The sequence below is a fragment of the Mercenaria mercenaria genome, chromosome 2, assembly GCF_021730395.1.
Source record: "Mercenaria mercenaria strain notata chromosome 2, MADL_Memer_1, whole genome shotgun sequence".
NCBI classification, from domain to species: domain Eukaryota; kingdom Metazoa; phylum Mollusca; class Bivalvia; order Venerida; family Veneridae; genus Mercenaria; species Mercenaria mercenaria.
Window position 1 is genome coordinate 117,825,805 of NC_069362.1, and position 26,139 is coordinate 117,851,943.

At 29.9% G+C, this 26,139-nt stretch overlaps 1 protein-coding gene across 1 annotated transcript; it reads left to right on the forward strand.

The window, feature by feature from the left end:
- The first annotated feature begins 1,808 nt into the window (after nucleotides 1-1,808).
- Nucleotides 1,809-25,560, forward strand: LOC123565047 (high-affinity choline transporter 1-like). Its single transcript, XM_045359047.2, has 8 exons — nucleotides 1,809-2,233; nucleotides 2,421-2,528; nucleotides 3,037-3,192; nucleotides 3,907-4,055; nucleotides 4,649-4,801; nucleotides 5,312-5,441; nucleotides 23,571-23,782; nucleotides 24,309-25,560. The coding sequence occupies exons 1-8, from the start codon at nucleotides 2,059-2,061 to the stop codon at nucleotides 24,894-24,896; spliced, it is 1,671 nt and encodes a 556-aa protein (XP_045214982.2). The 5' UTR covers nucleotides 1,809-2,058; the 3' UTR covers nucleotides 24,897-25,560.
- Nucleotides 25,561-26,139: the final 579 nt, after the last annotated feature.

Consider the following 26,139-nt stretch of genomic DNA (forward strand, 5'->3'; position numbering starts at 1 on the left):
AACTGTTTATATATCTTATGAAATAAAAACATTATCCCCTAAAACATAATAAACTTAATATAATTTAATATGTATGATCTGATCCAGTGAGCATGCACGATCCAGTGAGCATGCACTGATACGCATCGAAAGGTTAAATCATCTATTGCTTCTTTAATAATAGCTGGATTTCACAGGTGAAACATTTAACTTTGTCCGACATTAAGGTACTTTTTATATTTATTTAATTATTAGTAGATCTACGTGATAGTTTTTACCAAAATATGTATGTATAATCACCAAAAGTGTGTTCATATTGTGTCTGTAATTATTTTCAATTTGCAAATTGCTAAAGAGTTGAAGTTAAAGGGTTGTGTTTCGACAATTTGTTTTAAACTAGATTTAGTATATTCCTCATTTAATGCGTATTTTGCATTTTTGATATTTCTGTAACTTTTTTTCTCTGCAAGTCTTATAAAAACGCCTCTTGACGTCCATTTTTCATGAACCGTTATTTCACGTCCGTCAGACTGTTTTTGTAAATCGATCTTTCCATTCAACAAGTATCGATTTGCTTATTACTCATATATTTCCATATTAAAAAGTCTATAAAATGGTGTAAAATTTGTGGTTGAAGTCGATGTTCACCTCTATCAAATTCGCTTTCTCATTCATGCATTACAATAAATAAACATACATGTATATGTATTTGCTTTCTACATATATGCAGATGCTTCATATATATATATATCAAGTTTGTTTAACGAATTTTAACACCAACTTTGATTTTTAACTGAATATTTCTTTTTACGTTTCTTGATAAAACAAAAATTACTTTAACGCTATCGTGATTTTTCGTAGTTTTTATAGGTAAAAAAACCTGTACATGAATGAAAACAGAGCACACAGACAGTCATGTTCGTTTATATATATATATGAAAACTACCGACCAGAAACGATCAATCTAGATCTAGTGCAAATAATCTCTTAACATGCCTGATTTTATAATGTCTTTAATATATGGACGAGCGGCTGACAATAATAATAATTATTTTACCAAACTTGACTCATATTATACTAGTACGTTCAAGGATTTCGTACATGGAATAAAATCTATGTGGAGAGCTATGAAAGTAAAGTTTATAGAAAATACTAGCAAACTCGGTTCAATTTATGAGAGGAAATGAATTTTGCACCTCACATACAATTCCCTACCCCATAGCACGAGCTTAAGTAAATATACTTTAAAAAAAAAACCTCCTTGATCCCAAGGGACCAGAGTCCAAGTACGAGGAGCATGGCCTTAGTATAACTTGTCATAATACGAATCTACAATTTTCGAAACAAGCGACCACCACTTATCAAACTGAAGATTCAGGGTATATACCAATCGGGGCCTTTTTTATTGGAATAACCTCTACTGAAGCTAAAATTGCTCATAAGCAGTATTTTCTTTTTTTAAACACTATTTATCAGTAACAACACCAAAAAGTAGGTGCACGTTTCCGGAACAAGAAAACTGAAAATACATCTAGTCAGGAAAATAACATGTTCATTCTTCTTACTAATTATTTAGTGTTACCCAGGTATTGCCGTTTTGTATTGAATGTATCAAAGCATCAAAACTGAAATATTAATGATTTATACACGGGAAGCTAGCCATTTTTATAAAATGCACACTTTTTCTGGCGATTTCTTTTATTTTGTTTTTTAAATTTGATACCAGGATAAACAATAATGTATTATGGACTTACTACAACACTATTTACATCCGACTGTAAATATGCTTTTATTAAGTTTGGATGTACTTTTGTTAGTCGATTTTTCTATGCCATGGCTAATAATTTTTTAATGAAATCACCGTTTTGTAATTTGACATATTCAAAAAATAACCATGTAAATTAATATAAATTGTTAGAAGAGTACACAGCTGAAATATATGATAGGTGGCTTTTGTTGTGCAAGTGGAACTATACTAACAAGGGAGATAAGCCCAAGAAATATGCTTCATGCAATTTCAAACAATTTATCAATTTTCAGGGAGTTGTGTTTTGACAGAAGATCCGTCACGTGAACACCATGTCAGTTAATGTACCTGGCCTGATTGCCATCATTGTGTTTTATTTGCTCATCTTATTGGTTGGATTATGGGCGGCAAGAAGGTCAAGACAAACGACCACCAATATAGACTCTCAACATGTGATGTTGGCAGGGCGTGATATAGGTGCAATTGTGGGAGTTTTTACGATGACAGGTATTTTTGAATGCTGTTAAACAGAAAAAGAAATACATTGTAATTAGAAACTTTCTTTCAACCTAAAGTATAGGACATACATGTTTAACTGTTTGAAAACTTGACATGAATGTTTCGTTTGTTGTGTTACTACCTTATCTGTTATGCATGGTCACGAACTGGTGGTATTTCACTAACTTTATTTCAGCGACATGGGTGGGAGGAGGTTTTATCAATGGAACATCAGAGTACATCGTGAGAGACGGTTTTGTATGGTGCCAGGCTCCCTTTGGATACGCACTAGCCTTGATATTAGGTGACAATTACTTCACGTATAGATAGGTATTACTAGGTAGTCAGGGTTTTCGAATTTTGGTAGAAAGTCTAAGAGACTACAAGTAAATCAAAGACGTAGCATGCAAATTATGTGTGATGCAACACATTATGTGCTGTAAAACACATGGTAAATATCAACCTCTTTGTAAAGCTTACGAAATGAAAAAAATATCGACAGAGACGTCAAGCTGAAAAACATCAAGGACGAATCATTTATTGGTGCAATGGATATGTCCCCTTGTTTTTTAATTATTATTTTATCATGAAAACAGCTGAGAAGCATTGGTTCTGTATAACGAAAGATCCTAGGTGATAAGTGTGCATTTCATTTGGAAATAGGAACTATCTTGAATGAGCTAATATCCCGTGGCCAATATCTCGTAACTTCCGTAAAGCACAGCTACATCCCTGTACAATTAATGTGTCTCTAAATTATTACTGACAGAAAAGGAGGCACACACACTATAACATACCGACTTATATTTTAGGAGGATACTTCTTTGCCAGTAAGATGAGAGCTCAGGGTTATATGACAATGTTGGATCCTTTCTCTCACAAATATGGACAACGAATGGGTGGCCTCTTATTTCTTCCTGCATTACTTGGAGAAATGTTTTGGTCAGCCGCAATCTTATCTGCTCTAGGTAAGCATTCCTTTAAAAATTCGTGGATTTCATAATCTTTTTGAAAATCTTACAAATGTTCGGTAAACGCAAAGAAAATGTTATTGATAAGCTTTTGCAATACTTATCACCGTATTCATAAAAGAACAAAGAAATTAGGAAATAGATTAGAGTTTTAGCCAATCATCATCTAAAGCCTCTTGTTGTCTATGTATTCCGCTTTATTTAATACACCTTGTTGCTTTATACATTAAATCATAAAGTTAACATTGGGGATTTCCGAAGTAATAATCGGGTATTTTATTGCCTTTTTCAAAGCAAACAGAGTAGCATCTAGCATGCTGCTGTGCGGGCTTCACTAAGTAAACTGGAGTAAAACTCCAAGGGAAGGGTTGAGGATGGGGACTCGGGGCGGGGAATGGAATGTATGCAGGATAGATGGGGGCCGGATTCTGGGGTTGCTGTTTAAACTTAAACAGTCATTCATCACCCTTGTTTCTTTTCATACTTAAAGAGAACATTAGAAAATGGATTTCTCAGTCATATTTTAAATTTTCGGTACCTGGTTATTGTTGCTTTTGAATGTAAATATGAAAATAAATCTGTACATTTATCGTACATTTATCGTCATTCAACGATTACCTTCTCTTCCTTATATATATAATCCAAGAACTAAGAAGCTTGTCAACTTTGTGTCCCTAAAGTCATCTATGAATTTGTATTTTGTGTTTGTAGGTGCTTCTTTAACCGTTATACTGGACTTAAACTCAACTATTTCTATCATTATATCAGCATGTATTGCTGTGTCCTACACTTTGTTTGGAGGACTGTACTCTGTAGCATATACAGATGTTGTACAACTCATCTGTATATTTGTTGGCCTGGTAAGTACACCAATCATTTGACAGTGTTTACATTTTCGTTTCTACTTTATCTGTTATACTTGAGTTGGATCCAAATACTTCTATCATAGTATTAGCATGTATTGCTGTGAATTTGTTCATAGTGAGGCTACCATATCTTTTGGTACTTTCGATAATTGTTTTTTCATATGTATGTCAAAAGTTTGAATATCTGGTTCAGTAAGTTGGACATAATCTTGAATCTTGGTGCTGATCGTCTAAGATCACGTGTAATATTGAAAAAAATATCTTTTTCTAACTATGTGATTATGTATTCTCTCTATTTGGACATGTGATTCACCTGTCTGTAACATGATTAAAAGTCTTTTGGGACTTGAAGGGAAGTTTCATGGACTAAAATGAAAATAAAGTAATTATTGTTTCTTCCGTTTCTACTGATCACTAATGCAGAGATAATAAATTGTGATTTTCTATAACAGTATAACTCTGATTTAATTTCAAAATCATAACGGAACATTTTAATTATGTCAGTCATAATCTTATAATATTTAATTGTTTTACGACTGTTTATAGCAGGTCACTCGTCGATTTTATTCAGAATGTTTTTGTTACAGTGGATCTGCATACCGTTTGCCTTCACGCATGATGCTGTTGGTGACATCACTGTTGATAGCACAGCTAAATGGGTAAAAACCTTGGACCCCGCTTCTATAGGGTTGTATTTAGACAGCTATATGCTACTAATGTTTGGAGGAATCCCGTGGCAAGTGAGTTAATTTTCTTGAGTTTTGTTCATAATTGTCGGTCAACATTTATGAATGTAGCGCTAATATCTTAAATCTGCCTACGGCTGTTCGCCGAATGTTCAATATTCTCAGCATTGTTCTGTTTAACCCTTACCCTGTTAAATTTCTAAAACAGACTGGTCCATCATTCAATTTGGGCAGCATCACTTATTAATTAAATGGGTGATCACTGAAAAATTATTTAAAAGAACAGAGCAGATCCGTGCAGGCTGATCTTGGTCTGCACTGGTCGCAAAGGCAAAATCACTTGCCGCCAGCAGGCTAAGGGTTAAAAACTGCTTTTGAATCAGATAGCACACTATTAACAGTGATATTTAAGCGGAAAGATATTAATGTTCACATGAATCCTATTTTGTTTTCAGCCGATTCACATTGTAGATGCATTTAACACACCTTTCGTCTGCTGAACTTTATCATTTAATCAAAATCTTTGTTGAAACATGGTTGTACAATACCATTGTTTCTTTTCAGGTATATTTCCAGCGTGTGTTGTCAGCAAGTACGGTACGAAATGCCCAGATCCTCTCATACATAGCTGCATTTGGATGTATTATTATGTCAATACCTTCCATTCTCATTGGAGCCATTTTTACTGTAACAGGTTCGTTTTCCTGATATTTTCAAATAAGGTATTATATGTTAATCATTAGTGTAGGAAGGTACTCAGAGCTGTAGGGGCCAATGGGACGGGAACGGTCAGTTAAACCTACTCCAATATTCCCTGAAACTTTTCGGACAAACAAAGCACGGGTGGTAAACGCGCAATCCAATTCCCGCCGGGAATACGCTTAAAATGGGTTGCGCAACGCCCGGTGCTGGTGTTGCGCGTAAAAAAAGACGAAATTGAGTTATGTGAAGTTATGATTTTGCTTAGTATGAGACAAGAATAAATTTTCTCGAAAAAAGCAAAATGCTATTCGACACAGATATGATAATACATCATATGTGTAAAATATCTGGTTTGTAATTTATGATTCGGCTCTATTATCACAAAAACTCTGGCGACACGAAACGTGAAAAAAAGTATGAAATCAACAAAAATGGCAGTTTCTGACCTCAAGTAGTATAAGAAATAAGGTGTTTGGCCTGATTTTAAAATTTAATTAAAAAAATAATTTATAAAATTTTTTATAAATTATTTAATTAAAACGTATATTTTTTTTAAAAACAACTTTTTAATTTAAAATCAACAATTTTTAAAAATTATATTTTTTTTTAAAAAATCAACACCGGCCAATTCAAATTTAAAAAATCCAAAACCTTCCAGTCTTTAAGAGAAACAGAGTTTCTATCTTAAAATACTAACTCGGCGTATTTGTACCCATTGAAAAAAACATATATTTTATATAAAATATATTTCATTTAAAACACTAAGAAACAATTTTTATAAATTTTTTTTAAAAACAACTTTTTAATTTAAAATCAACAATTTTTATAAATTATATATATTTTTTAAAAAACAACTTTTTAATTAAAACGTATATTTTTTTAAACAACAATTTAAAACCTATTAAAATAATTTATAATTGTTTGTTCGTTTGCTCTTTGATTGTTAACTTTTAGTATTTTATACAATAAATCATACAACGGTACTTTATCTTGTAACATTTTTATGAAAAATAAACAATAGTAACCGCAGAGTGTACTTGTTTTGTCTTGATATTGAACATTGTTGTATTTTTATCTAATAAATTTTTAAATTTACCTCCTTTGGTGGAGAAGCCCAAATGGATCGAAATACATATTATTTAAATAACAAACCCAATGTGGTTCCAGGCCAACAGAGTCATCTAGATTTATAATTCCACATTCATTTTTATTTCTTATTTTTGATAAATTATTTCTGCTAAATACACCCCTAAAGTTTTTAATTTTAATTGTTTTTACCCATTGTTCTATTTCAAATTTTGAAATTGGTTGTTTATAAAATTTTTTTTTTTTTATGGGAATTCGTCTGTAAGGTCTTCTCTGAGAATCAATTTGTATCCCCCGGGCCTTTTCCCTTACCAGTTAATAAAGATGTAATCAAAGGTATTCCTAGACTAGCAGCCAGCATACCTAAAAACCCACCGTCTTGTTTTGTTTTTGTGTTAATTTAATCCACTCCATAACGTAATAGTTGCCTTTTTTGATTAGGTGTAATATATGGTATTATCATATTTCTCTTTTCATTAGCTACTGAAATCATACCTTTTCCCAAGTAACTTATTAACACCATACGGGCCAGCCCAGAAAGGGCTCCAATACCCAGAGGAGCTAATATTTTTGGGAGCTATTTTTGCTGCCATTGGAAGAATTGTTTTTCCTAAAAAACCCCACCAAAGCTCCTAAAAATCCACCATTTTGACCTTGACTGGACATTTGTTTTTTGAAACTGTAATTTCAAAATCCTTGTTATTTCTAATAACTTTTAAATTTTGATTAATTTGTGTTTTTGTTAATAGTTAAAGGGAAGTTTCCACGTAATTGTTCATGTTTTAATCTAAATTATATAAGTTTTATTATTATATGCTTTAGCTAAATTTTTCTTTTGTCCGTCTGTAAGACTAACCCTATTTCAATATAATTTGATGACATTATATACTTTATAGTTATTTTAATTTTATTTTTTTTTTAAAAGTAACAAGTTCATTTCCAATAGTATTTATTTCAACTGTTTCCTCATATAATACAATTGCTAAATACGATATCTTGCAGGGGGAAGTGTATTATTTTAACTGTTAATGTAATTTGTTAGGATCTTCTGTTATTACTTCCTTTTTATTTTCCAAGTTAAAAATGGACAAATCCAAACAAACTTTGAAAATTAAATCTATTTAAGAGACTTCCAGTAGTTTTTGTTATTTTGTTTATAATAATAATTAATTACATCGTCATATATTCTTGTATACTTGTGTATTTTGTTTCTGGATAAAAAACACCATTACAACTTCAAGACGACAAGAACTCAAAGTGCAATCTTTAAATTATCACTTTTTAGTTTAAATGTATCTAAAAAAAAGCGGTTTCATTAGTTGATTATTACTTTTGTCAGGTCTTTAAAAAATAAAAAAATACATGTTGTGGTTTTTTTACACCACCGTTATTCAAAAGTTGTATTAATCTGTTGTGTATCAGCTGATTGTGTTATCATTTCCCGAAGGAAATGACCATCTCGCTTTTGTAAATCTTTCAGAAATTAGATTAAGTCCAAAATCATTGAAAACCAAACGCGGAACCCATAGAATTAATTTTGTTACAATTACCCTACCAGCATCAGCAGTATTAGCTCTAAAAATTAATTCATCATCATCTGTCAACCGCAGTGTTATTTGAATTTGACTTGGAGGTATAATATTAGTTTCTAAACCCTGAAAAATGAATAATTTTTTAATGGAATTTTAACATTTACCTCTTTAGTACCCGTGATTAACCCTTTCCCTAAAAGCAAAACCTTATTATTAGCAACAGCAGCAGTAGCAGAAGTATCTAAATAAATATATTCGTTTGTTCCAGTTGATTCTGCATAATCATTAGATAGTTCAACCAATTTCTTTACATTTACTACCTTATATAAATTGTAACAATCATAAACAAATTTTTCCATTGTTTAACCACTAACTGACAATTATGAAGCGCATTATAAAAAAGCAATTTCATCTCCATCAGCAAATTACCACCACCAAGCTTATTTACTTTAAAGTTTACTTCAAAAAACCAAATGTAATTCCAATCAAATATGAGCTTCAATATCATTATATTGTAAAAGTAATATCCCTTTAATTTTGCTTACATTATTTCCAAGGACAGATACTTAAGTTGTAATCTAAATGAAATGGAGTAGTTTCGTATCTTTACAATATTGTTTTTTTGTTCTAAAACATGTATATATTATAATTTTTTATTTATTTATTAAAGTTTAAAACTTTAGTTTTTAAATTAATTTATTAAACTTTATGTGTTTAAAATCAGCACGAGCCTAACTCATGAAAGACCGAAGCTCCAGTCCTTTGAAAATAACTATTTATCTTATAATAATATCCTTTCCTGCCTACTATTTATTACTTTTATTCTTTTTTATAATTTTCTTAAAACAATTAAATCACCAACTGCCGAGCAGTTTTTATTATAAATTTTTCAATAAATTTTATTAGCACTAAATTTTTCAACTTCTGTTCCAACCTTTTTTGTTCACTTTCTACGTCAGCTTTTCCTGCTGTTTCAGACTTTTTTTCCAGCAATGCAACACTCCACTTGAAAGCAATTTTTGTAAAGTGTAAAGATACCTGTTGTCTGTGCGTATAATTTTTCTCCCCTTTGAGCGATCAACCAAATAAATATTCCTTTATTTTCATAAACCTTTTTGTCACATTTATATAAAACTAAAATTTTATTTCTTTTTAAAATTAGTGTGAAACTTGTTTTAATTTTATTTAAATTAATTATTCTACCAAAATGTCTGAAATATGTATTTTTATTGAATCTATCATAGTTTTATTAACTCAGAATATCCAACTCTTCGGTTCTATTCTAAAATGGATAAGCCTTGTTAAATCGCAGTACTTAAAGCATAGATAATATCACTAGAAATTACCATCAACAAGTGAATTATCAATTAAGATCACAATGAATGAAATTGTATCCCTTGATTAGTTTATATATTGGTGTTGTAGTTCTCTCCATTCAGTATTTCTCAATGCTTTTTTCTCAAATCCAAGCAATGGTATGAAAATTTTTGACATTCTTAAATCCAACATAAAATATCTTAAATCGAAATCCTTACAATCTTTTTAAACTACTTAAATCCTATTCCAAAACTTTATTGGAGCAATGGTCTGATTTATCAAATTCATAATTCATTATTATCAAAATTAATGTTTCTTTATGTAATTTTAATATCTGTGTAACTGTAAGAAACCATTTTAATATAATATCTTCCAATCTTACCATTATTATAACGAATTCTTTTATTATCATATTCATCACTAATATTATGCCCAAGAATAAGTCATACGTTAATACATATCCAAACCGACAACATAAGTTGTTTATTTTTATACCTAAAATTAAAGAACGACCAAATCTATTGTAAAAATCACTAGGGTTTATATTTTCGTAATTTTTATACTGTTTCAGACTTACACACAATTTTTATATTGTTCCATTTATATAATTATTAAACATATTTCTTTAATAAATTCCAAGAAAAAATAATTTTTATTATAACATTTCATTTTGTTCTGGTAAGAAGGAATTCATTTTTAATAATTCATCTAAATATTCAAATACCTTCATTTTTTCAGTTTTCTAATCATTATTTTGTCAGCATCAATTGACCACATAATTAACTCCAAGTCATAACCAATTCTTTTGTGATTACACGGGACAAGTACCATAACCTTGTCCCTAATTATTTTTTAAATTTCATAGATTCTTTTATATGATAGTAACCTGATTTTTCTGTTAATTTCTTAAAATATTTTTACTGAATGGAATGAATGTTTTTATTAACATATCCTTTATAGTTAATCCAAAACAAATTAAATCGTTATCTAACGTTAAGTATAATAAATTACTTCCGTTTCCAGTTATTCTATCCTATCATTAATTTATTGGCCATAAGTTTATTTAGCTTAATAATTGTAAAATTACCAATTGCCATTTGGTGAACTTATATATTAGGATATGATATTTCATTATTCCCTTTCCAACAACTTATGTCTTTAAAGCATTATTATGATAAAAGCGTTCATATATCTTTTAAAGATTTTCTCTGTCTAATTCTAACTTCCGAAACAATACTAAGCTGCAGTCTAGGATATCTGCATCTGTTAAATTCATTTTTTGTTCATCTGTTCTTTCTTTTCTATATTATTTTATTACAGTAAACTTCTTTAAATTTTTCGGTAACCTCTTTCTTGTTTTTATCCAATCATCTTATCTTTATCTTTGTCTTACATGTTTTATCTCTGTAATGTAGGCAATCTAATAATACATTTTTTATTTCGATATTTTATACTAAATTGCTGTCAACTTTTCTGTTCCTTCAACTCATCCCATCATTCCAACCTATATAATCTTCAGAAGACTCTTTAATTGAAGCTGTTCTTGGTAACAGTGGTAAACTCCTGTATGTTTGAATTTTTCATTTCATCATCCCTGTAACACTAAATTTGTTCCTTAATTTCAGTAATCATTTAACTGTACTTGATAATTCTTCTTTTTGACTTTCTATTCACATTCAGTAATTGGTTTAATATAATTTCATTACATTATCACAAGATTGTAGCTTTTTAATTTTTTCTTCATATTTATTACTCTAAATCCCTCTATCTTCTGTCCGATAAGTTTGTTTCTATCTTATTCATTAAGTTGATTGCATTATAATAATATAATGTAAGATAATGTAAAATAATGTAAGATAATGTTAAGCATAATGTATTATTTTAAATCAAATGTGAAAATTCCAAATAATGAATTACAAAAAATTAAATATAAATCAAATTAAACTTATGAGCAACTTAACAACATTATCCTTTTATGCCGGATTCATGTTTTAGAATGTTAATATGTGGATCTTCTGGATCTGGAAAAACAAATACATTAATGCATATACTTCGAAAACCTCTTATATATTATGATAAATTATACTTGTATGCTAAAAACCTAGAACAATCTAAATATCAGGATTTAATTAAACTTTTAAATGGAATTGCAGAAAAAAAATAAAATGGATCCAAATGAAATACTTGAATATTCAGCTGATCCCAGCCAAATTGAACCTTGTGAGAATCTTGAATCAGAAAAACAAAAAGTAGTAATATTTGATGATTTTGTATGTGAAGATAAAAAAGTTCAAAATGAAATAACAAAATACTTCATTCAAGGACGTCACAAAAACTGTTGTGCTATTTATTTAAGTCAGTCTTACTATAAAACACCAAAAGATATTAGAATTAATTGTTCACATTATATTTTATTTGAAAGTCCGAGTAAAAGAGAAAATAATATGATCTGTAATGAACAAAATATTAACCCTAAATCACTCGCTAATGCAACAAATCAAAAATATGATTTTTTGTATATAGACAAACCGAGAAAATTTTTAAAAAAAAAACTTTACTAGTAATATAGATGGGAATTTTTAATGATATAAATGAATCTGATAATGTAAGTAAAGTTAAATTTTATATTGATTTAAATGATTATGCTACTAAAAAACAATACAAAAGGCTTAAAAAAGAAATAGAAAATGATGTGGTTTCTATAACTGAAAAATTACAGAAACAAGAAGAATTAGTCGCTGCTGATATTCATAGAGTCTATGCTAAATACATTTTATTAAATTAATTAATTTCTATTTATTTAACAATAATATATAGATGGGAATTTTTAATAATATAGAACAAATAAGTAAACCTGACAGCGTAAGTAAAGTTAAATTTGATATTGATTTAAGTGATTATGCTACTAAAAAACAATTCAAAAAAAAGAATCGGAATCATATCTTCACAGAAATAAGGAACTTGATAACACAATGAACAGGGCATTAGATATGGGAGGTAATAACCTTATTAACCTAGGAAATCCAGATAAACCCAATGATGCAGTTTCGAGACGATTTATGTTTAGAAAAGTTCAAGGTGTAATAGATGATTATAATCTTGAAGATATCAAAAGTATAAAACAGGCACTAGAAGCAGAAGTAAAGAATATTGAAGATTTAACAAAAGATTTTAAAAAGAATTCATTATTAATAGTTGAATTACAAGGTAAAATTGAAGAAGAAATGAAAGCTATGGTTGATTCTATTAAAGAACTTGAAGAGAAATCTGATTTGACAGACGAAAACATAAAAGAAGTATTTCGAGTCAATTTAAACATTTTATTCACTCAAATTCAAGAATTAAAAGATAGTATGATTAAACATGAAGAACTAAAAGACAAGATTATTGAAGCCGAGAAAAAGTTACAAAATATGTATCAGTTAGAAATCAGAACAGAAATAAATAAACTAAATACTGAAACTGAAAATAAGCATAAAGATTTATTAAAATTAATTTCAAATAAACTTGCAGAATATAAATCTGAACTGGAAAAGGCAGCTTCACAAAGAGGTGATGATCACAGCACAGCATTAGATAACCTTAAAGAAGAGCTTAATTCTAAAATAGATGACTTTAAAAAACAAATTCGAATTTGGATTAGTACTGTTGACAACCGTCATAATTTAAAGTATGCAGACTTAAGTAATATTACAAAAAAATTACAAGAAGATATAACGCAGTTTAATGTTAAAGTTGAAGAACATAAAAATGAACTGGACCTTGTAGTTGAAAAATCAGTTAATCAAGGAGAAGCAATTAACACAATTAATGATCAACTAAAAAATTTAAAGAAACAACTCCGGATCTTGATTAGTACTGTTGACACACGTCATAATTTAAAGTACGCAGACTTAAGTAAACTTACAGGTTTATTACAAGAAGATATCAAAGAATTTAATGATAAAATTAAAAAAATAATAAATGATCAGGACTCTGTAGTTGAAATATCAGCTAAACAAGGAGAATCAATTACTGCTAATACCCAAGTAATTTCTACTAATACCCAAGAAATTACAAAAGTAAAAAATGTTTTCTTAAAACAAGAAACACAATTAACCAGAACAAAAGGTGTTGTTGACAATTTGTCTGCTTCTGAAGTTGCTACAACAAAACGACTTGATGATTTAGCTGAAGTAATTCTCGAACATGAAAATAAATTTACAGAATATAAATCTGAACTGGAAAAAGTAAAAAAACGTGAAGTGTTTCTTTTTGAATATAACAGCGGTTATGATGATGCAGAACTACCAGATTCCTGGACACCACATTCATATATAAATATGAAAAAGTATTTTGATCGCCACAGTGTCTGGATATATTCATTATATGTAAATGTAATTAATAATGATGCGGGCTATTTTGGTGCATTTAATTTGAAATCTGGTAATGTCGTAGATTATAAAGATTTTATAAACACAAACCAAGAATATAAACTAGCTGTACCAGATGTGTTATTAAAAAATGTGTTTTCAGTTAAAAAGGCTGGAACTTATATAATAGATATTAGGTTTTATTTAATGTCGTTTGATCAGGTGGAAAAATGTCAAATATCACATTTTCTTTTTAGGTGGTGGCAAGATGGTTTTACAGGTAAATTTCCCGGTGGGAGTGTAAATATAACACCCGAGATAGTTGTAAGTGATGCCTTCCAAAACATTTTATGTAGATATCAAAAAAAAATTAAAATTTATTTAACAGAAAGGACAATGTTTGACATTCATCCTTATGACGATTCATCATCTACAGAAGTATCATTTAATCTTATGTCGAAGAGTTATGTTAAATTCTACATATTGGAGGAATATGTAGATTATATAGAAAGTAAACTTTTAAATTAAAGACTTTAATTAATTACTGTATTTTTATTTAACTGGAATAATTAATATAATGGGAATATTCAATAATATAAATGAAAAAGTAAGTAAAATAGAAAGACAAATAATAAGAAAACCTCCATTGTTCTTAACATGTTATACCGAAGATACTGATAGTGGATTATTTCAATGGAAAACTGTAAATGCTAGTCCTGGTTTAGTTCAAAATGGTAATAATGTAACAATTAATTTTAATTGTATTTTAATTATTCTTGTTGATGCAATTAAATTATAAAGGAGAAGCTAAATTACAACTAAAAAACAAAGAAAATGTAATTCTTCAAAGTTACAATGCAAAAACAAAGAGAAAAAATGAATCTATTTCTATTAATTATGCTAATAAATTTAACATGAATGATGTTATTTCTATTACTGGTTTAAATGTTATAAATATTCAATTAACAATTAATGGTTCTACCTAAAACAATTATAAAAAATCACATCATAAAGATGTTTTAAAAATAAGAAACTATGTTCTTTCTAAAATTAAAATTAAATCATAAAGATGTTTAAAAAATTTAAAAAATCACATCATAAAGATGTTTTAAAAAATAAGAAACTATGTTCTTTCTAAAATCACATCATAAAGATGTTTTAAAAAATAAGAAACTATGTTCTTTCTAAAATCACATCCTAAAGATGTTTTAAAAAATAAGAAACTATGTTCTTTCTAAAATCACACCATAAAGATGCTTAAAAAATTACATCGTAATGATGTATAAATCTTTTTTTTTATTTGTAGGCTTGGGTAGTAATTCCATCCTTAAGAATAAATCTTTTATCGTCATAACATGATAACGACGTTTTATTTATAACATAACTAGAAACATTATGTTTTTTCGATCTTATAACTTTAAATTTATATATACTTTGTGTTGAGTTAAACAAAGTATCTTTGTAATCTTTATGAACTATTGTCTTCTTAACAACACTCTTTTTAATTCCTTTACATTTTTTAATCTCCTGGTTTTCCTTCCCATGCGAATTTTCTAATAAATATGAATACATTTTACTCCGTAATCCAACAAACTCAACTATTGGAATGCCGGCAGCTTCATCTTTAAATTTTCCTATTACTTTTTTATTATTACCGAAGTAAAATTTTGAATTACTTTCGTAATCACTATTATCAAATAATTCTTTATCTTTATAAAAGTCTTTATACGCATCTTTAGTTTTAATTTCATAACACAATGAGTCTGTGTCAGTAAATAATAACTTTGCTGAGTTTTTATACTTTTCTTTAATGTAATTATAATGAAAATCATACATTAAATATTTTGATAAGTCTAGAATGCACATTCCGACGTAACAAGGTCTATTTAATAACTTTCTTTTATTCTATGAATACCAAATAAATTCTTGTTAAACATCGTTGAACTAACAAATGAAGGTTTTGCTATATACTTCAATAAAATATTTTCATCATGGGTCAGCTTAATATTAACCCTCTTGCGCAGATTTTCCATCGTCTTACCGAATACAGAATTGTTCATCAACTTAAAAAAGTCCTTTTCAAATGAATTTTTTGCTTCAGATCTTTTCTGTGTATTAAAGTCAATATATTCTTTTAACCAGGAACTTTCATGAAAAGTTAATACTCTATGTATTTTGGTTACTTTTAAACCGAGTTGTGTATACAGTTCAAGATTTTTAAAATGAACAACATATTTTTCCTTTTTCTTTAAAGTTGGAATCAACTTCTTTACATTGCTTTTTCCTATTTCAAATTTTTCTTTAATGTTTTTACTGTAATTAGATAACCATTCATCTGGTATAATAATTTGTTCTGGAGCTAGTGGGTAATCATTATGTAAAGAATGTAATTCTTCCGGATATTCCAAATCACACTCAACTATAAAATTACTTTTACCCTTTGCTATTAATTTCTTAAATTGTTTTTCGGTTGTCCATTTAAAGTTACCTGTGGGTAAAGACTGAGACATGGCCCAACCATATAAATTATTAGCATCCAAATACATTATATATTTATGTTCCTTTTCGGGATTATAATTTTTCATATATTTATTATTAGCTTTGCTATAGTGATTGGCTATATAGCTAATTCCACCCCTTTTTCAATAAATAGATACATATCAATATCTGATATTAAATCTAATTTTGTTTAAGTCATTTTTAACATAGCATCCCAGGCTAACCCAGGACTACTAAAATAATGACATGGATCTAATTTATAATATTCAATGCATATTTTTCTGAAATTTTCAAAAACGTCAGTCAAAAGTAAGACATCAGTTTTTAAATATAAATCATGGTATTTGCCAAGATTTTTAATTTTAAATTTTTTCCAAATATTCCCAGCGTGTTCATATTCTTTGTCAGAAATATGTGTTTCATTCAACGCAGAATAAAATTCTTCTTTGGAAGGTAATTTTGTATTATTAAATTTATCGAATGAATCCATATAATCATACGGATAAACACCCTTTGTTTTTAATAAATTAATTTTACTTTTGGGAAATTCTTCCAGAAGATATTTAAATTCTGGAATGTTTTTTCCTAAGTTATCCAATGATTGCGACATAAATTGAAACGAATCAATAAATACTAAGTCGCTAATCATAAACGCCATATATTTTTCTATATTATTAGGAATAACATTTACTTCTTTTTTAAATTTCCCTATTTGCTGCATAATAAAATGGCTGTCATAACCTCTTAAATTATGAAAAACAACAGGAATTTTATGTGTTAATCTAAAATTAATATTACACTCTGAGTGAGCGCTTCCTCTGAATTTTCCTGTTATATGACAGTGGTCTCTTACTTTGATTGAATCTTCTATATATTCTTTTTCACAGATATGACAAAACTTTTGTTTTTTAAATTCTTTTTCGTCTTTTATAGACATTCTTAAATCTTTATTAAAATTATTTTTTAATATTTCTTTACAACGCTTTTCTTCTTCAAGCATTTTTTCTATAAATTTATATACAGCATCAGGTCCTCTATAAACCTGGGTTGGTTTGGTATATTTATCGTCATAGCAACAGACGACTTTATACCCATAACCACAATCTGTATGTTTTTGGTATTCTTCTGTAAAGGAAGAATCTGGATTTGGTTGACTGCTAGATACCTTTTCAGTTAATGCTTCAAAATCAGCATATATCACAAAAGGTGCTTCTAATTGTTTGTGGTAGTTTTTAAATTCTACTTTACTACCTTCTGGTGGCATTTTAATACCTTGAACACCATTAATAGACAAACAATTTTCTTTATGTTCTTTTAATATTCTTTCATTTGTAAAATTCTGTAAACATGATTTGCAAAAATGTTTTTTATTTTTACATTTTGTTTTTTTAAACATTAGTCTGTTAAAATCTTTAATCCAGACATAATGATTTTTCTCATCGTTATTAATTAATAATAAATCACAGTGGTCTTCAAAACCACTCTTTGATATATATAATGGATATACTCCATTAGGTTCTTCATAACAAAATACATTAAATGAAATGCTATTTAAATTTTCTATTTTATGTATTTGATTCAATGTCACTGGAAACTTTATTCCGGTGTAATCAACATCGTCTATATGTTTTTTATATTTTGAAACTTCTTGAGGATTTTTTTAATAGGAAATTTATATGCCAAATGGCACCACCTGAAACATTCATTGTCATTGTTCTTTATAATTATTAATCCTTTCTTTGGATGTTGTAGTGGTTTCGGTTATTCTAAATAACTATAAGCTGCTAAAGGATTATATTTGTATCTATTTATACAGTGAGCATCAACTGACTCTATTCGCCAGCCGCTTCCTTCTGAAATCCAGTTACCAATTTTATTTATTATTTCGTCAAAGGCTTGACGTAAAGTTTTTTTTATTTCGTTTTTGTTAATAACTTCTGAAGCTTTTGATTGGAAATAGGCTGATTTATATATTGTATTAGTTGCACTTATTTTTACAAAAGTTATTTTTAAAACAACGTTTATTTTTATACCTTTTAAAGTTTTAAGTTCAGATTTAAGTATTTCATAAGAGTCGTTTATAGTTAAATATAATTGATTCTTTGGATCTTGTTTATATTCAATTTTAATTTCAAATTTCTTATAATATTGTTTTTTTGATCTCTCAATTTCCATCTATATATTATATTTAAAAAAAAAACGCACAAACGATAAAAAAATCATTTCTAAAAATTATATATTAAAAATATTTCAATTTATATCTTTCTCCATTGTTTTTTGATATTCCAAATTTTACCCTACCTCTACCTTCACAACAATTTGCTATCGTTCTAGAATTAATATTAAGATCTTTAGATGTTTGATAAATAGTTTTATATATTTTTTCCTCGTTTGTACTACAATTTATTGCAATAACTTTTTTAGGATTGTTTCGATAATTATTTGGTCTGGGGCAATCACATAACCTTTCGGTATTTTCTTCTTCAGTTAATAGACAACCACATTTCCATTTAAATAATTTATTTTTTCTGATAGATAAGGATCAATAACATTTTGTAATTTATCTTATATTCATCGTTAACTATTTGATTAAGTTTTGATTTAATAACATTTCTTCTTTTAAGAACTTTTTTATATGAATCTTTGTCTGGATTCATTATTTCTCCTAAAGTGCTAGATAATTTTGGCATAATCATTCTATCTATCTTTCTATTAACCATTTATATAATACTTATAGAAAAAATCTTTACACAAAAAAAAACGCACATTGAAAACATATTATTCCTCTTTGCCTTTATATCCGTTAAGTTTAAATTCTTTCATATATCTTTCAAAGGGTATTAAATAATTTTTTTCTTTCTGCATTTCTAACAGTATTGTAAAAATATCTTGAATAACTTTTTTCTCTTCTTCTTTTCTAGGATCATTAGGATTATGAACAGCTAAAGCCGCAATCCGTGCTTTTGTTATTAGTTGTTTTATTTTGTGGTGATGCAATTTTAAAATAGCTTTCTTGTCGTTAAGTTTTAGTCTATTAATAAATATTGTAATTACTGATGGAACAACACCAACAGCTGCTACAAATACAGGAATAGCTGGAACAAGCGCTAATGCAGCTGAACAACTAAAGATATTTGTTGTAATATATAACCCAGTACTTACTCTCCCACAAAATTTATAACTTTTTCTGTAAGCAGCGGCTATTTTAGTTAGGTGAATAATTAATTGATCTATTGTTTCTATTCCAGCGGCAGCGCGGGGGCTACCGAGTCCTTCATTATTAGAAATTAAATTTTTATTACTCATTTATATAATATATTTTTCAATTTAAATTTCTTCCAATTCACTAAATGGAACCCAGCTATTAAATTTTTCATTGTAACCTTTCCATTTTACTAAAGCTTGTTTTTTCTTATAGTCTCGTCTGATAACTTTTTCTATTCTAAAAACTTCTTGTGTAGTAGGTAAAAGTTCTTGTTCGTAAAATGAACCTTGAACTATTTCATTATTTAAATCTTTAATAGAGTATGTTCTTGGATTTGTGTTATTAATTTTATAAATTATAAATATTTCCTCTGTCCAGTTTGGTGTATATCCTTTTTCAAAATGTCTTTTAAGTTTGCTTAAACGAACTCGATCACCAATTTTAATTTTTGCTTTGCTCTTTGGTACCTTTAAATTACCATATAAGTTAAAGTAAACAGTACCTTTATTTAAGTTTTACTGGCTTTGGTTGGTGTCATTTTTATACTAGAGTGTTTTGTTTTGTTATATTTACCAACCATATCCTGCAAATTATCTAAATAAGTATAAGTATTGTTTGCTGTAAAATATTTCCACATTATTCTTTTTAAACTTCTATTAAATCTTTCGATTACTACAGCCTTACCTTCATTAAATGTATGGTACATGTTAATTTTATATTTATTCAAAAATGATTCAAACTTTTTATTATAAAATTCTTTTCCTTCATCTACCCATAAATTTTGTGGAATCCTTGCAGTCTTCGGGGACTTTTGTCCCTGAATTCTATCTTCAGGCCGAGTGTGAAGTTCATCAGGAGCTGAAGCTCCAGAAATTATTTTTTCAAATGCTTCAGTAACAGATTCTCCAGTTTTATTCTTTAATGGAATAACCCAAGCATATTTACTGAATATATCAATAACGGTTAACAAGTACTTTACTCCTTTATTGTATTTTGAAAAAGCTTGCATGTCAACTAAATCGGCAGACCAAGTATCATCAATATCATTGACAATCACTCTTCGTTTCCTAAATTTTCTTTTAATTGGTTTGTGTAATTCTTCTGCTAATTCATCACTCCAATTTATTTCGGGGGCAGAGTATACCCCCTTTTCCCGTTTTTTGACTTTTGTCTGGGTGTTAAACCCATAGGGAACTGTTGTTCCTGTCCCAGCCCAAGTTTGTATTTCGTTTTAATTATAGGTTTTACAACTAAATGTTTTGCAATCTTTTCCCCAAATGTTTTTGATTTAGTTTTATTTAAGTCGGAAAGCATTTTTTTGTCGCATGTACCCTTTTTTACACCGCTGTCATAGCAAAAGTCATGGTCCATACATACTGCATCCAGTTCATTGACAGGGGGCCCATTATCTAGGGGGTTTCCCGGCCCACAATAGCGAAAGCCTGGCAAAAGTAGACCTTTATTACCTAAGAAAGGTAACATTGCTTTATGAATATCAATTGCACCTCCAGAGCGTTTAACAAATTGTGTTTTTATATTACCACAGGATGCACATTGAGCTCTTAACATAAGTCTACCATTTTTTGTTATAACATATTGAGCATTTATATTGTCAGTAAATTTCCTTTCTTTTACACAATATATTTGTTTTTGGTTCATTTATATTATATGTATTTAAAATTATAAAAAAAAAACCCCACTTTTACCAAAAAAAAAAACGAAAGAAAAAAACCTCCTGGTCCTGGAATCGAACCCCTGGCCGCGGTGGTAATAAAAACTATTTCGTTCCATCTAACCGATTGAGCTATGAACTAGCGGGGTGTTTCAAGTATAATTAATCAAATACTTGGAATATTAAAGATAAATTAATCTTATGAAGTTGTGAAAGTTGTCCGACTGAAGTACGAATCTGTGTGGCTGGTAGCTTTGATCATGTTACAAAGAGAGAGTTTACCGCACGAAGTGGCAATCGATGCTAGCTGTCAATCATTTCCCACAAGAGAGAAATGGCAATCGATGCTAGCTGTCAATCATTTCTCACTAGAGAGAAACCAATATCATTATTACCAGTGTAAGTCCATTGGTCAAAGGGACAAAACTCTATATGGCTTAGCTTATATAGCAACCAAAAACAGGAGCGTTAATTCTCACTGGTGAGAAATCGATAACCACCTGCAGCGTGGAACATTTCTCATTAGTGAAATTTTTCGTACTAAAAGAGATATTCCCAGGTATATTTGTTTGTTCAAATTTTTAATGCTTTCAACACATTTGTCTTCAGTTAAAGTAAACTTCAGGTGAACCTTTATTTCCGTTGTATATCCAACAATACAAGCTCATTTGTTTATTTACGTCCAGACATTTGTAAAGAATAATCTAGCATATCGATTGTCACTCCGCGTGATAAACTCTCTCTTTGTCTGGGCCAATATTTGCTACGCTTTATGAATGAACAGGTGTAGTAAAAATCTAATGCGTTGTGTTTACCAATAAGGGCTTTTCTATTGAAAATTGTTTCTTAGTGTTTTAAATGAAATATATTTTATATAAAATATATGTTTTTTCAATGGGTACAAATACGCCGAGTTAGTATTTTAAGATAGAAACTCTGTTTCTCTTAAAGACTGGTTGGTTTTGGATTTTTTAAATTTGAATTGGCCGGTGTTGATTTTTTAAAAAAAAATATAATTTTTAAAAATTGTTGATTTTAAATTAAAAAGTTGTTTTTTTTAAAAAAAATATACGTTTTAATTAAATAATTTATAAAAAATTTTATAAATTATTTTTTTAATTAAATTTTAAAATCAGGCCAAACACCTTATTTCTTATACTACTACCTCATATGCCTAATCTGAGGACATTGATGCTTTTTATGATAACTCAACTTTTATAAAGTAACGAATATCCAAATTATTTGTTTCAAATCCTGCATACGGGGACATAATTGACAAAATAATCATCGGGAATGGGGTTGCGCACCGGGAATGGAGTTGCTCATATACATCATAATGTGTATAATGTTTACGCGCAACGCCATTCCCGGGGCGCAGTCCCATTCCCGGTTATTTTTTGCCAGTCTTTCCCCAAAAGCAACATTTCATTCAAGTGTATGTAATATTCATGACTGTTTTACACGTGTTTGATTATTCGAAGCGTCACATTTCCAGAAAGAAGGCACAAGAGTTAGAAAATTTGCATTTTTCATGTTTCCATGCTTTTTTGACAGCTCGAGCCATCAGAGTTTTCGTGATAACAGAGCTGATTCTTAAATTAATAAGTTGGTATTTCACACATATGATCCTTATTCATTTTTGTGTCGAATAGCATTTTGCTTTTTTTCGAAAGCACTCGTAAATGTGTAATTATTTTCAAAAACAAAAACCCACCTACCTTGATTTTGTATGTATTGATGCGCACCGGAAGTCGCGCAACCCATTTTTAGCGTATTCCCAGTGGGAATTGGATTGCGCGTTTATCACCCGTGCAAAGGCTCTTCCCCTTAATGACACATCACATCCTTATCACTACATCTAAATGCTCTCAAACTGGCATGTTTCCTTTATCTATTGTTATTTCTGATCACAGTCAGTTCTTTGGATTAAATGTTGGGGGCCGAACCATTTGCTGCCCCCACTCTCAAACTTGAAGGGTGAAGGATGGGGGGGGGGGGGGGGGGGGCTTGAAATCCCCCCCGCTCATATGCCTATGTTAATATATTTGTAGGTCTAGATAAATTTTGTTTGATGCAACTCACAAACCAAAACTCATCTACTGTAAAAAAAAAATCAGTACCCTAATGTTTTGGGACGTATGTAATATTCCTTGCACATAATTTTTCTGCAGGGTTGAAACCTTATAAATATAATTTCACTAGAGCTGTGTTTTAACCCTTATCATGCTGGACACGACTGATTCTGCCTTTGCGACCAGTATAGATCATGATAAGCCTGCACATCCGTGCAATCTGATCATGATATGCACAGCTCGCCATTCAGTCAGTATCTTTTTGGTAAGCACCCCTTTTAACAGTTAATGGTGCTGTCCAAATTGAAAGATGGGCAAGTTAATTAGATTTAATCATTGTTGCGATGCCACACTCTTTCTTTTCTCCTTTTTTTCATAATTTACAGACTGGAACCAAACTGAGTATACAAAAGAAATTACTGACGAGGATTTAAACCTTGTACTGCCACTAGTTCTGCAATACTTGACTCCGCAAGCAGTAGCGTGTGTTGGGCTTGGTGCTGTTTCTGCTGCAGTAATGTCGTCTGCTGACTCTTCTATACTGTCTGCTAGCGCCATGTTTGCTAGAAATGTATATAAACTGGTTTTCAGACAAAAGGTGAATCCATCTTTTAACATGTTTAGATATGTCGACATTATGTCTATGTTAATCGACTCTTTGAGTTGAATATAAATAATCTTACGTTCTTTTATTAAGAATCGATAGAAGACAGACCAGTTAACAGTTAGTATTTTCACTAATTGACTGCTTTACTGAATCTTTTAAATTTTGCTTTGACTTCGAAGATAAATAGGTTGACCTTTCGTACATGTACATGTATGTTCAAAGTAGATCTAATACTTTAGTGAGCTACTAGTATATTGAATTGTACACTGTTACTGGATTGTTTCTTTGTGTTTGTATTTTTTTGCATAAATATATTTATCAAACTGCTAGATGTAACCGGACTCTCAAAAAATACAATGGACTGTGGCAGCTAAGCACCAAGAAGACTGTCGTCTTGTGATGAATATGTCGAAACCTTCAATATTACTGACGTCTGTGTTCTGCTGTGGTGGACTTGATAGTAAATAAATAATCATGCGGGGAAACCTCATGTTTTGCCCTATATTGTCCATTTCAGGCATCGGAAAGAGAAATCATTTGGGTTATGAGGATAACTATATTTTGTGTTGGTATGCTAGCAACTGTGATGGGCATCACCGTAGATTCCATCTACACACTGTGGTTCCTGTGTTCAGATCTTGTATACGTTGTGTTGTTCCCACAGCTCTTGTGTGTTATATATCTACGTTGGACTAACACATATGGTTCACTAGTTGGATATATTCTTGGTCTATTCTTTCGGCTAGCTGGAGGTGAAAAAGCACTAAATATTCCCGTACTGATAAAATATCCTTATTATACTGATGCAGATGGCCAGTTGTTCCCCTTCAAAACACTTTGTATGCTAATATCACTGACATCTGTAGTTAGTTTCTCCTTTGTGGCAAAATATTTGTTTGAACATGGTATATTGCCCAGAAATTTAGACGTATTCAAATGCGTTGTAAATACAGGAGATGACGATATGCGAAGAAAAGAGATTAAAGAACAGATGGAAATGTCGTCGGTTGCACAGGAAGACGAGAAGATAGGAAGAGTAAATCCGGATTTTTCACATTCAGAAGACGACATAACAGCAACGAAAGGAAAGGAACATGCTAACTAATGGGAGAACACCAATATAAAAGACCCATTGCAGTGAAGTGAACTGATTCTACTATATACTATTAATCCATATATCATATAATCATCGTAAATGTTAGACTTCTAAAGTTGACTTTTTAAGATTTTGTTCAAGAAAAATATATATTCAGATTTATAGGTTTCAAGATACTATTGCTTTTACTACGCGATAGTTTTGTTCTTTTTTGTTATTTTCTTTTAGTGAATGAAATCCTAATTGTTAGTCCTAAACCTGTCGAAAAGTAGTGCCTGTCATCAAAGGGATTTCGAAGGTGTGAAATCATAAGATGTCCTAAAAAAATTGTCAAAATGATAATTTCTTTAAGTAAGCAAAGTGGCCAAAGAGACGGAAGGGCTGTCACACATAAACTATAGTAAGTCATCCCATTCGGTACATGGTTCGACATGAAGCATTATTTTTTCTCTAGGAAAATGTAAATGTGTTTTAGGAACTTTTTATGATGCTGTGGATGTGTGTGTGGTGGTCAAGGTAGTGCCATTTTTCAACAACAGTATTTCAGTGTAATTACAGGCATTTTCCTGGATTTTGTATTATAAGTAACTTATAACCTTTCCACATAATCGGATGTACAGGACAAGTGAGCCGTGCCATGAGAAAACCAACATAGTGGGTTTGCGACCAGCATGGATCCAGACCAGCCTGCGCATCCGCGCAGTCTGGTCAGGATCCATGCTGTCGCGGATGCGCAGGCTGGTCTGGATCCATGCTGGTCGCAAACCCACTATGTTGGTTTTCTCATGGCGCGGCTCAAGGGATTTCAGACACAAATCAACACTGAAAAACTGCTACCTTTTTCAAACCTTTCTGCGAAGAAACAGAAATGTTGTATTTTGTAAAGCAATTTCAGTTCAGATTTATAATATACCTGATGTATATATGTATCAGTTAGACATGTTAACCTTTAGTACCTTTGAAATGTACATACCTATTTACTAGTCTGTCTTTTACTTTATGTATGTTGTATTATGTACATTAAATATATATAGCTGTCTGTCTATATATGTCAATAATATTTGCTATAAACTCTTTTGCCCAAGATACAAGGGCGTTCCTCACATTGCACTTTTGAAGTTTTTTTCCTTGGCACCAAGACGTCAATTTTTAAGTTATAGCTCTTCAGTAGTTATTCTCACTAAACTAGCCTTTATGAAATATCTTTTGTATTAACGCATGTTACCTTTTTACTCAACTTGTTTTTCTTTGG